This window comes from Fopius arisanus, unplaced genomic scaffold (genome assembly GCF_000806365.1).
Source record: "Fopius arisanus strain USDA-PBARC FA_bdor unplaced genomic scaffold, ASM80636v1 scaffold00014, whole genome shotgun sequence".
NCBI lineage: Eukaryota > Metazoa > Arthropoda > Insecta > Hymenoptera > Braconidae > Fopius > Fopius arisanus.
The window spans coordinates 573,390-586,774 of record NW_011887753.1 but is presented as its reverse complement, the minus strand read 5'-3'; the positions used below and the strand labels follow the sequence as shown (position 1 = coordinate 586,774).

The 13,385-nt window shown below is 37.1% G+C and overlaps 1 protein-coding gene across 6 annotated transcripts in view; it reads right to left on the bottom strand.

Annotated features, from left to right (window-relative positions):
• Positions 1-13,385, bottom strand: part of LOC105263230 (polcalcin Jun o 2) — a 41,884-nt gene that overhangs the window by 5,529 nt on the left and 22,970 nt on the right. For all 6 annotated transcript variants that reach the window (XM_011299293.1, XM_011299294.1, XM_011299291.1 and 3 more), the window contains 2 exons: positions 9,668-9,795; positions 1,569-1,659 (listed from right to left, as the gene is read on the bottom strand). In XM_011299293.1, coding sequence (XP_011297595.1) covers positions 1,569-1,659; positions 9,668-9,795 — 219 coding nt within the window. The remainder of the gene's footprint in view (positions 1-1,568; positions 1,660-9,667; positions 9,796-13,385) is intronic.

The window sequence follows — 13,385 nt, the reverse complement described above, 5'->3', positions numbered from 1 at the left end:
GGGGAAATTATTTGTAGGTCTCCACTGCCTGCGCACAAGACCATTACCACAAAATGGCAATATGACAAATAATGACAGTAGCCATTAGAATTGGCGATTAGATCCTGCAGACATCGATGAATTTTTTCATCGATTAAATTTCACCCAACAATATTTCAATCAAATTCAACGAATTCGGAAAATAACCGGTAAACTGATGCGATGAAAATTTCTGGATAATGTCGTTGCGGATTTAATGGAAATTGCTTTGAACTCGGTTGTCGAGTATAACAATATTTTATAAATGATCAAAGGAGTCGGACTAAAGGGATTCTCTCCCTTGATCCGCTCGTTAGAGACGAGCTCGAGGAAGAAGTTGTCAAATTCATATGCCTGAGGTATCACATGACCTAATGAACCGCTGTGCTTTCATTAACTCAATTAAAGACCATTCTGAAGATAAAAATTCACTTCATTATCACTCACCGGAGGGGAAATGAGTTACTCGTGAGTTACAAGTAGCGGACGTCTCTATGAGTCCACAAAAATATTGAATTCAATTGAGAGATGAAAATAAATTTTATTTCGAAAATCGATGAAAATGAATTTTTTTGAAAATTCTCGGGAAAACTCGTGAGTTTCAAGTAGCGGACCTCTCTAGCAGTCCAACAAAATATTAAATTCAATTGAGAGACGAAAATAAATTTTTTTTCAATAATCGATGAAAATAAATTTTTTTCGAAAATCGACGAAAATGGATTTTTTTGAAAATTCTTGGGAAAACTCGTCAGTTTCAAGTAGCGGACCTCTTTATCAGTCCAAAGACAGATTAAATTCAATTGAGAGATGAAAATCAATTTTTTTTCGAAAATCGATGAAAATGAATTTTTTCGAAAATCGACGAAAATGAATTTTTTTGAACATTCTCGGGAAAAACGTGAGTTCTGAGTAGCGGACCTCTCTATCAGTCCGAATACAGATTGAATTCAATTGACAGATGAAAATAATTTTTTTTTTCAAAAATCGATGAAAATCCATTTTTTCGAAAATCGACGAAAATATTTTTTTTCGAAAATCGACGAAAATAAATGTTGTGTGTGAAAATTCTCGGGAAAACTCGTGAGTGCTGAATAGCGGACCTCTCCATTAGTCCAAAAAAATATTGAATTCAATTGAGAAATGAAAATAGGTTTTTGTTCATTATGGCTAAATATACATGCAAAAAAAATGACTCCAATTCGAGAATTCCTCGAGTTATGAGTAAATAATAAGTTGATCGTTACTATGAGAAAACCAGGCTCGTGAATTTCGCGTGGGAAATCCCTATTGGAATACGATAGGCCCATTTGTGGTGTACAGGTTTATCTACACCACATGATTACATTTCGATTAAAGCAGAATGAATAACTCTCGAGCTAACAACCACGACAATAATGGCCCGAAGGACTATAATACTATCGGAGAACTCCCAGCCTTACGGCCCATAAAATTCTCGACAACCCGCAGCCCTGACAAATTTACATTGCGTGATGGAAATTCACGTTCGCCCTCTCCATTCCCTGATAACAGATGAAAATAAAATTACTCACTTTCTTCCTCGGACAGATCCTCACCGAGACACTGCAGAACTGCTCGCAGATCAGAGGCCGTGATGTACCCGCGGTTATGTTTATCAAACACCTGAAAATATAGAGGCATTTGTCAAGGTTTTAACTGTGAATGTGAATATACGAGGGGGAAATCCATGTGTCAGGCAATTTTCGAGTCATTGGAACGTGGGTGACTGCCTCCAGGCGATGAGACATTTCATATTAATATCACGAAGATCAGAAATCACGATATGAACAGGAAAGTGGGAATTTCGGGGTTATTATGGACCCCATTTCGTACGTGGAGTCACGTACGAATGCATATTGATGACTTCGGGATTGTTCTGAGGGAGAATAAAAAAAATATGTACCAAGGATTTATTTTTCGAAAATCTTTCTCATGTTGCACATGTTGCCAATGATTATCAGATTAATCGATGATTTTTTTTCAGATTGCCGATTAATCATCCTGATTGCTCACCCCATAATTTTTCTAAAGCCCCTCATTCATTTCAACGAGAAGCTTATTAATAATCGTAATTAAAAGCGTTTCATTAGTCTTGATTAAGAATTTCTTCTCATCAAAGTTGAAAACTTTTCCTTCGGCTTGATTAAATCATTTCATTACACCAAAAATTTTGCCGAAACTCCCAGAAATAGCAATATTAAAAAGTAACAATGATATTATCAATAATGATTATTGTGTATTCACTTGTCAGCATGTTTACGTTTTTTTGAGAGAAAAAAAAATTCGCTGTGCGAAATAAAGAGAAGAGATGAGAAAATCAAGAAGAGTTTTACGTGTGAGTATTTACCTGGATTTACTGGGCAGAAGGAAATTTTTGTTCCCGTGCAAATAAATAAGTCGAAGGCCTAGATCAGACAACAAACACCGAGACCCATTCGGGCAAAATAAATGCGATTATTGGACGATTTACTGGATGACTGTGCAATCGATCATTCGGTTAATTGCTCGTCGTTCAGTATCATCGGATAACCTACGAGGAAAATGAATTTACCACTGGGTCGCCCGGTGCATAAGAATCTGCACTTCATCATTAGCTCCATGCAATTCTCGTTCACCGGCACTAAAAAAAATGCAAATGTACCTGAAAAGATAATATATCTTGAGAACTTCTCTTGTTTGTGAGGGATATTTCACTCGGTCATGAAAAATTTACTTAATGAGATGCGAATTTTCCCTCAGTGCTTTACATTCTTCTTAATGAAAGGACTACCCTTCCCTTAATGAAACGATTTTCCCTTCGCGCGTTAAAAAAATCCCTCTGCCCTTGTCGTATTATCATATTCCACCGGGCAACAAAAAAGTTATTTCAACTGAAATGAAGATTTTCCAGTCGAAATTTTATCACGTCGAAGTAACAGGAAGAGGAAAATTCCGCGGACGAGTCAAGAGCGAAAATTTATTATCAGTATTTTCCGCTGATAACAAAAATTCGAGATTTATCGCAATAATTGCGACTGCAATCGATAAAACATTATGAGGAGTCAATCAGCCTATCAGAAATGATAGCAATAAAAAATAATTTTATCAAATATAATGAAATATATCAGTGCAAGTGTCCACTCCTCAAGTTCAATAAATTTAAATCTACAATGAAGTCATGAATTATTTCCTCCATTCCTCGTATTCAACGGATTGATACGACTACTTAAGGCTATGGAATTTAATATTCCGAGAATTCTTCATTATTTCTCGATCCCGCTCGGGGAATAGAAAAATTACGAGTGAAGAACAAGAAAAATATACGCTCATTGCATTCAATTTTCAAATCGAACTCCCCCATCTTCCATTTATCAATCCACTTTTATTGGACATTTTTATAATGTACTTGCCGGCTGTACAGACACTTCTTCACTCGCCAATTATTCCGCCCTGTTTCCTCCAGCGTTTCGTATCTGTCGACAGGTACCTCATGACATCGACCGAATGTTCATCAATCGGTGCATGCAATGTTGTTGTTTAATATTAGGGCGAATGGTTGCCGTGGAAAATTAATATTAATCGCATTAATATTAATTAATATTAATAGACGGTGCAGCAGGTGTTGGTCGATCTGCTAATTGAATTTATTAAATATCCGACGGATGTAATTTGTGGGAGGTGTTTCGCAATTATCGCCGTTAGGGCAGTTTTAATAATCCTGGAGGTAATAATTTCAATGGGTCTTTGTGGAAAGGAATCGGCATTTATCGAGTGATTCCACTGCTGTGATAAATATTTTATAACAATTTCACATTTAATTCATCGGTTTTATTTTAAATAATTAGCGGATTCGGTTTGGATGCTGATGTTTTAACTCTGGGGGTTGATCTTCTTGTTTCCTCGCACGTATACGTCGACTACTTGATCCCCAGGAGAAGACCTCTAAAAAGAGGTCTTTCATTTTTTCCCGGGTGTCCCCTGTCAATTGCAAAAAGGGCTGATGGATCTGAGGGAATTCCCTCACCTTTCATCAGCTCGGAAAATTACGGCCCTCACGGGGTAACGAGGGATCCCGTCAAATTTCACCGTCTCGCGTGCAACAACATCGTAAATGAATATATGTCGTTATTATTTTCTCTTTTTTTGGTAAGGCTATTTATTCTTACAATTCACGAGGTACATGCTATTGCTCTCAACGGGAGCTATGATGAATGAGAATGTTGGGTGAAATTACTCAACAGTTTTTTTTTATTGCCCGCAGGATATTCAAGTACTTTCCATTTTTTGTATCACTGAACTCTCAGTCAAGGGTTGAGCACTGAAATTTTTAGCGCACATTTTGTAGAAGCTTTCAGTTAGTCGCGAGATAAAGACAAAACTGAGTCATTAGGCGATGATTATCTCGGAATGAGTTGGCGATTCAGAGGGACTGATTACTCATTTGGTGGCATCGGAGCTTATTGTCTTACACCTAAAGTACCCACCAAACTACTGAGGTATTAAACAACTCTACAACAACTTGTGATGTAATCTTCAGGGCCTGAAATTCAGATCACAAATCGCATCGCGTGATTCCGGGGAGAAACCCTTGGGAGATGGGAGATTTATGTTTTCGCCCATTCTACACTGGAAATTTAAACAAAATAATCGAAATGTTCATTTAATTCTACGATGCAATATATTAAAATAATAATTAACGATTAAATCATGCGGGAATTGTGATTATAAATCGATCGATTATTTTTCCGGAAAATTGATTTGGCATGAGGTGCGGTCGAGTCGCAGGAGAGAATTGCAAATGGATTTCAGGGATTTTTTCGTTTTATTTTCTCTGTATGACCTGATGACATCAGGAAGACAACAGTTGTTGATTAAAATATCGATTTCATCTGCGAGTCGTTCCACAAACGTGCTGACCCGGTTAATTTCGGTGTCTCCATTTCAATAAATTTACAGTGATGATGAGAGCATCCGTCATTTGACTGGGAATACACAGGAATAACGCGAATTCACGATTTATTTCTGGGATTTACGGCGACAGTTATTTTACTTGGGAATATTAAATCTGGATCATGAAGGCGACAGCGCGTGCCTCACTGGTACTCTCTCTTAATTTTATTCGAATGAGAAATTTCCATGCAGAAGTTTTTCGGAATTCGGCAATAACTGCCGCTCAATTCTCAAGACTGGCGATTTAAATTCAACTGTTTATTTTTATTTTCCAATAATTCCGAATTATTCAAACAAAAAATAACGGATTGACCACTAGTCGAATTTTTTTCATTACACAAGCACCAAAGACTTTTCACAAATAATCAATAATTAGCCTATCATAATCATATTATTATTATTAGTATTAATTAATTAATTTCAGGAATTAATGAAGTCTTTATTTTTTATTCGAGAGGAGAAAAAATTCAATTGCCTTTTATTTTCGCTTCATAGATTGTTATTTTTTTTTCAGGGATTAATCAAGTGTTTGAGTTATGCGGTCACATGGAAAGCTAATGAACATGAAAATATCATTGTGTGCGGGCGTATGTTCTCATAAAGCTCTTGTGTATTTAATTTTAACGCATTCGAATTCGAGTGCCAGTGATTTAATCGAATTACAAATACCGAGTGGGTTGCATTTGGAAAATTTGAGAGGGAAAAAATGCGGAGGTTAAATGGTGTCAATAACGCACTTTAATCAGTGTCGAATGTCGCAGTCCACTTCGAGATAAAAAAAAAAACCCTCGAGTTTTAAAAACTTTTCCCGTCGCTTTTTCCAGTAACGGAGGACGCGCGAAAATCGATTTCCCTTCAGACTGTATTTTTCCCGGTCTGTTTTTTTTTTCAGTCGCTGATACTTCTGTTAATATCTTTTTTAATACCCCGGGATATTATCAGACCCACAATCGTTGAAACTTGCTCCCTGAATAATGCCTCCGTCACAAAAGTGATTCGAGGAGTTTTACCTCCGCATCTGATTCCTCGGGCAGATGTACTCCGGAGTTTATTGTATCTAAAATTTCGCGGAGTTGTTGCAATACCACTGTAACTTTATCTCTGAGTAACAGGATGTTCGCTTCTAGTGTTAGAACAAAGTTCGGGCAAAAATTTGGACGTAAGTACCTGGCGTACTAAGTTTTCTAATTCCATCAGTCCAAGATTACATTCAACGAGATCCAGAATTCATCATTCGGGGCGGGTAATACTAATCCTGAAATTGGAGTGAACCAGGAAATGTGAGAAAGTCACGAGGAATTAGTGTTTATGAGTGAGAGTAATGCGAAAATACAGTTTTCCCAAGTTCATGAACGAGCTATGGCACCACGTATTCCAATACACAACTGGAAATTCATAATTGAAATTTCCAGTAATTCCTTTCATCTGCCTAATATCATTCGCCACAATCGTCTCTTTAAAATAATTGAGAATAAATTCTTCATCGAGGAATTCCGAAGGAAATCGAGGAAGTTGATTTTTAAATATTATTTTAATCATCCCTTCCACGCTCTCCGATTTTTTTTTTTTCGGAGACATGTCCGTCAGTAGCTTTTTTTCTCTCGTTATTCCACAGCTTTGACTTCATGAATAACAATTCACTTTTGTTCTCCATTATTTTGCTTTTCCACGTAAAATTGCAATCATTATCCAGAGCGATCGAGAATAATCACCACAAAAATATATTTTCACTCGCCACAACGTGCATTCCGTAATTGTCCGGGATTTTATTGATGCGTGCGATCAAAGCACTTTTTACCATTCATGGAGACACAGTCATACGCGGGATTATTTTACAGTGCAACGAGTGATGATTTATCCGTAATGAATTCCAATGTTTTGATAGTGCACTCCCACATGTGAAGTGTTGCAATCATTGAAAAAGAAAATTAATTGACGCAAAAATAGCGGAATGAAATATCGGTTTGTGGATTTTTCAAATTGAAAGCAATAATTTGAAGTAAAATTGAAAATTATGTTGTATTGAATTTTTGAAAATATTTGAGGCGATTCTACGGGCATTTTAATAATTATTTCGATGATTGTCTTTCGAATAATTTTTGAATTTTATTTCTAGTTCGAAAACAGACTAGTGTGTTGAAATTCACGAGTCCTACACACCCCGGGGCGAGAATACAAATCAGCCCCCGCGAATCAACACGAGACAAAAATAAAAGAAAAGTGGGGAAAAAAGCTGGGGACAATGTCGAGAGATATTTTTCGGTGGAAGCAGTCCTCGCAGCGATTTTACATCACTCGTTTTCTCCTCGAATTTACATGATCCTTCGACATTCGCCACAAAAACTCCAAAGATAACAAAAAGCCGGGAATCCAAGAGGATAAATTAATGCTCGATAAATGTTGATATAATGACCGATTAAAGTAGATCACCTGGAAATTCCAGTGGGATTGGAAAAAAAAGGTAAAACTATCGCGAGGGAAAATAAAAGTTTCATCGAAACAAAACTGTGAAAACAATTTTTCTGCGTTTGCATCGAGGGAAAAATGAGAAGTTGAAGTTGGAAATTCTTGAAACTTTTATTATTCCAGTCATATCATCATAAACGATCAGTCCAATGGTGCGGATATAATAAGCCGGCCCTCAGGAACTTTGCGAACGATCGCTCGTACCACATTTTCCACCAAATTCGCGGACGCAAAATTATTCTGTTTAATTATTTTCATTATCCACCCGAAGACACGTGCATTGTCCTCATTCACGAAAAAACCACAATAATTCGTATCATGTGTCAAAGTAATTTATTGAGGGGATGAAATCTTTTTGCAATTCGAATAAACTCAGAAAATAATAAATGATTGAATAATACTCCACCCTCCAATTTTTTCCACATAATCATTTCTCGTCTTCACAATTTTTTCGTTATTGTATAGAGATCCATTTTTCACGTGGTGCGACAATTGGTCGAACAAACGATCGTAAAATCGACAATACAAATGTGGGTTGAAGGTGGAGTTGAGTACGTCAGCTGTAAGACGGTTTTTCCGAAAATGGTTAAGCGAGTTAGATTGAAACGGGAAGAAAATAGAAGATAAGATGAAGTGAATCGACAGAGTCATGGAAGCAAAGCAAACTGACGAGTTGAACATGTTTTTATTTCCTCTCTTTCTGGGGATATAGGTGCGGTAATTCTACTATTTTTCAACTGAGGTGAACTCGTTGCATTCATTCTCAGCGGCAGTCCAGAGATTGCCGGACATTTTCACGCTGCAAAGCGAACGGAAAATTCATTTATCCAACCGTAAATTACGTGTCCAGCGGGTTCGGGGATTTGAAGTGATAGCTGTCGTACAGAGGATGGGATCAAGAGACTGATGTGGAGAAAAATCGAGAAAATTTTCCACTGATATTGCCTATTTTTTCGCTCATCTGAAAAATAATTCGACTCAACTGGAAATAATTGCGGAATTAATTTGATTCCACCGGAAATAATTGAAAAATCTATTCTTTTATCAAATCTATTATTTCTGCGACAAAGATATTCATTGAATTTCTCGATTCCCAGGTGGAAAAGCTGGACTAATGACCGGATTTGATAACTCCGTTACCCGAAATGGCGACGAAAATATCAGTGAATTGATGGTGGTAATGAGGGCGATTCGCGGGGACTCGGGAATTAATTATCATCATCAATACCGAAGTCTGAGATCCACGATGAAATTAAAAAACTTGGGAATGGCCCACAAATAGCTGAATTCACTCCATTCGGCTTTTGGTATCAGACCTGGTGCTTTATGCTATCATCCCTCAGGCTCAGCTTCGCCGTTTAATTTGCGCAGATTTAATTGTCCTTCACTAACAGATTGGGGCCGTTAAAGACCGCCTGATATTATTTTCGTAACAAGTACGCAGGAATTAATTACTTCTTGTTAACTGACACACTGACTTACCCACGGGAAGGATTTAACCGAGTTTTCGCTCCTCTTTTTACTCAATTTTCATTGTTCTAATGCTACCAAAGCGGATTAACTCCATGCACAGCTGATTGCACACGAGATAGGACTGATATTTATTTTTAATTACCGAGTATTTAAAAACTGCAATGACTGGCACGAGTTTTTCATTTCTATTTAGTAAATATGAGGGATATTTCAGGGAAGTCCCCAATTGTGAGACCGATGGCGAAAAATTATCTGGGAGTAATTAATGGAAATTGTTGAAGATGGAATTATTCACAAAATTATTGTGTATAAAATTCAGAAAATTCACATTCATTTTTCAGAATAATTCTTTTCTCTAGAATGCCAACTGTCTAGTTTTTCAATGCCAGCTATCATTCAATGCATAAATCTTCCTTCACATGCAGTTGGACGCCATTCCCTCATAATTTATAGTCTATCCTTCAGACTAATTATTCTTTTCACTTATATTCATTCGTCCTCTTCGCAGGATCCATAGAAATAAACATGGGAGTAAAAACTGGAGAGAAAATGCAAAGTCAAAAAAATGAAAAGTCGAAAAAATGAAAAAATCATTTCAATTAAATTCGATTAAAGAAATTCCTTGGAGTTCCAGTGGGGAGGATATACGCCAAAAAAAATTTATCAGGCATTGATATGATTTTTAATTTTTTAATTCTTCATGAAGCCATGAATTTTTGTGGTGCATTTATTTTTTTCAAATTCAAAATTCAAATTTTCATACCCGGAATGCATCCCGGAGCTCTTGTTCCTCTTGCTCCTCTTGACTGAGGTCTGTCTGCTGAGCTGCACTGGCATTTCCAATATTGCTGACGATTTTCACGAATTCCACTAAACTGACGTTTCCGTCACCTACAACAATTCAAATCAATTATTTAAAATTGCACTTTATAATTCGTAATAGAACGATATTTTTATCGACTTTCAATCACGCTAATTATCGATTCACATTAATTTCCCATTAATTTCATTTTTTTTTTCTAAAGTGTCTGACCAAAATGGCGCACCAAGCCGTGGAATTTGTCTTGTGGGAGGATTGAAGTAACGGAGGAATTCCGGGGAATTTAGGGGAGTAGTTCGCAACTGGGATGTACAACAAAGTTCGGAAATTGTGAATTTATGGCGGCTCCTCGTTTGTTCATCAAGTGAGACATTTTTAATTCCCATTAATTCTCGTATTCAGATGAAAATTATTCCCCAAAATTTTTCTCTGTGTGTCTCGTAAAAAATTAAACTGGGGACAGCATTCAGTCTGCGTTGTGATTGAAGAGTTGAACCATCCGCACCTTCTCTTCTTATAAAATATATTTGTGACGCGGAGACGGCGACCTGGGGCCTCATAACCCGGCAAATCCCCCCTCGGAATAGCGTTCCACAATTTATCGTTCGATAATCGAGTTCTAGTATCGTTTCAGGGATCGAAATTTATAAGCCCTGGGGTTTATCGAGAGTAGGAATTCCCCCCTCATCGGAAGTTGGAGGAATTCATTCGGATATATTCCCGAGGGCCAGTAACTCCTAGATCAACTGAGGACGTGACTGCGCAAAATGCACCCCCAAAAAATTATCATCGATAATCATTATGAAGAACAAAAAAGATTTTTCGGTTGAGAAATATTTCGTCTGACGAGCAAATTATCGAAATTCTCGTTGGAGTGAAACTCGAGGGGAAATCTCCCCTGAATATTTCACAATTCCGAAAAACACAAAAAGCGACATGATGAAAACAAGAAACGAGTAAAGCCGAGAGGCAAGAGATTATCCAGCAGTCAGAGCGATTTTATCATGTTCCAGATCCCGTTTACACCTACGTTTATCGCGGACTTGAATCCGCTCAAGTCCCGAGTGCTTCTGAAGTGACTTCTGCACTCCACTACGAAACGAAGGGACATCTAGACACTGAAAAAACGGAAATGTGAGAAGATTTTACTGTCAGTTTCCGGTTACTCGTTGTTATCATCCAGTGCCACCAGCTTATCTAGGAGCGAACAGCGAGAAAAGTAACAAATCATTGGAAAAAAAAAAACAATTCAAATAATACGCTAGTGAAGAATGATTTGAAACCCAATGAAATTGATCATTCAAAAATATCATACCTTTACCGAGTAAATCTCTGTCAAGCAATATTTTCTGGCTCACATGATCACTATTTCGCGGTAACCACTTGTCCCATTGTGTAACCCAGCAAATACATAACATTGTTGATGCTTGGACAACCGCAAACAACCTGGAATGTTTCACTGAAGAATCTGCATGCGGGAATGAAGCTGCGGAGGTTGAGCAAAGGTGCGTGCCAGAGATTTATCGCATAAACAGCTACCAGCAGAATTTCGTATTTCGCTGCACACGAATGATAATTTTCCCACGAATTTCCGTGAAAATCTCCCACACCCAACGATCCACCCACATTTCCTCCCTCCCCCATATTTTTAATTAATTTCTATATAATCGCAAAAGTCACACAACCATCGTAATTATCACGAACAATAAATTCGCTCATTACATTATTAATATATCATTATTTGATTAAAAATATTTCATTGTGATTAATAAAAATGATAAGAGGTGATGAGTGATAAGGTGAACCGAACAAAACCGTCGATTTTCGATAAACGTCTCAAGGTGTCCGCCAATATTTCCAATAATTGACTTTTCAATTTTGCCAATTCACCCCCAACCGTGTTCTCTTTCAAGAGCAGCCCCATTGACAGGGATGAGGGTAACACGGGTGGAGTGTCCAACGTCTTTTGTACCTTAAAATACCACTTGGTCTTGTATTACCACTCGTGTTAGGTGATTCTCCTTGGTAGAAAAGTTTGCGAGGGCATTGCGACCCCCGGGGTTGCCAGTAGAACCCGAGAGACAGCCCCCGCTGCAACACCTACCGGCTCATCTTCTTAAAGGAGAACTACTCCTCCATATGCCCCTTTTTCCCTCTATTTTTCCTCAATTCTCCCTTTTTCCTCCATTTTCCCTCAATTCACTCTCAATCCCTAGCCATTCATCCCGAACAATCTCCGTATTTTCAATTTATTATCAACATTTAACAATTATTTTTATAATTAATACATATTAATCACAGAATTACAGAAAAACAGAATTTTATTCAGGTAAAAAATCGGTTGACTGTGCATTTGTGGGAAATGGCGATTCTGAAATCCTAGAAATGCGCGATTCCACAGATTTTATTAGTGCAGTGCTTTTATTGTGAGGTGTCATGGAATTGAGGGTTACGAGTGATGAAGAAACAAGGGAAGTAACACTTTGGATTCATAGGAGTTCATTTCGACTCAGCAGTTTACGAGATCCAGCTGTAAAACTTTTTATCCTTCAAAATTTATCCTCGCAATACCTGGGAACTGCTGCAATCAAATGTGTCGTCTTTATTTCGATCTTGAGTGGAATTTCCTTGAGTTTTTCATGAGACTACAACCTTCAATCTCATCACCAGTGCAAACGAGATATATTTCGGATTGAGGCGTTGATGGGATATTATTTCACTTCCCTTTAATTTAAAAACAACTCGAGTTCGTTAATTATTGTCGAAACATTAATTTTCAATACCGAATCCTTAGCAATTAATTAAACAATAATTAACAGTTACCATTTGTCTACTTCAAGCAATTTCAAATTCAATTCAATTGATTGAAATAAAAAATAATTATTTTTTATGTGGAAAAATCCTTTTGAATGAAATATTCATCGAATTATCCCGGATTTTTTCAATCAACTCCGAATTAATCGAGTTCCATTAATTCACATCGAATCAAGCTGAAATTACCAGTTGAAATTACTCATTCATTTTTTTTTATCAAATCCCGAATTATTGATACCAAAATGTACCAAAATGTATTTCCACGAAAAATGAAACAGAGCGGTTGAAATAATAGCGATAAAAAAATTCTTTCCAAACTAAAAATTCCATAATTTATCCCCGAAGATCAGAAACTCCTGTGAAGTGTAATTCCCGTGATTAGCATGCCCGTCTCACTCGCGTAATAAATAAGTGGCACACACCCCTGAAATTGTAAAACCAAATTACCAGTTTAGAACTCTGTCATCGCGTTAGAAACACCTCGACATAAGTTGAGGCTAGTATATTTATAAATGCAAATCGCCGAATGCGCAGTAGGAGGTAAACTTTGAAAATTTCATTCAAAATATAACTTTGAGCATTATATGAGAGACGAGTGGTATTTTTTATATGGCATTACTCGCATTTCCATTCATAGTGGTCAAATCTGAGGGAAAATTTCTCACCGAGTGTTCATTTAGGGAAAGAATGAGACCGGGAGCTTTCGTATTTTCCATTACGGTATGTATGAGGCCAACGATGCATTACCATCCGTAAAAAATTACTCAACCACTCAAGTATATTTTTTTTCCTCGAATTAATATGAATTATCATCTCTACAAATATAATTAAAAACATTCATTACCCA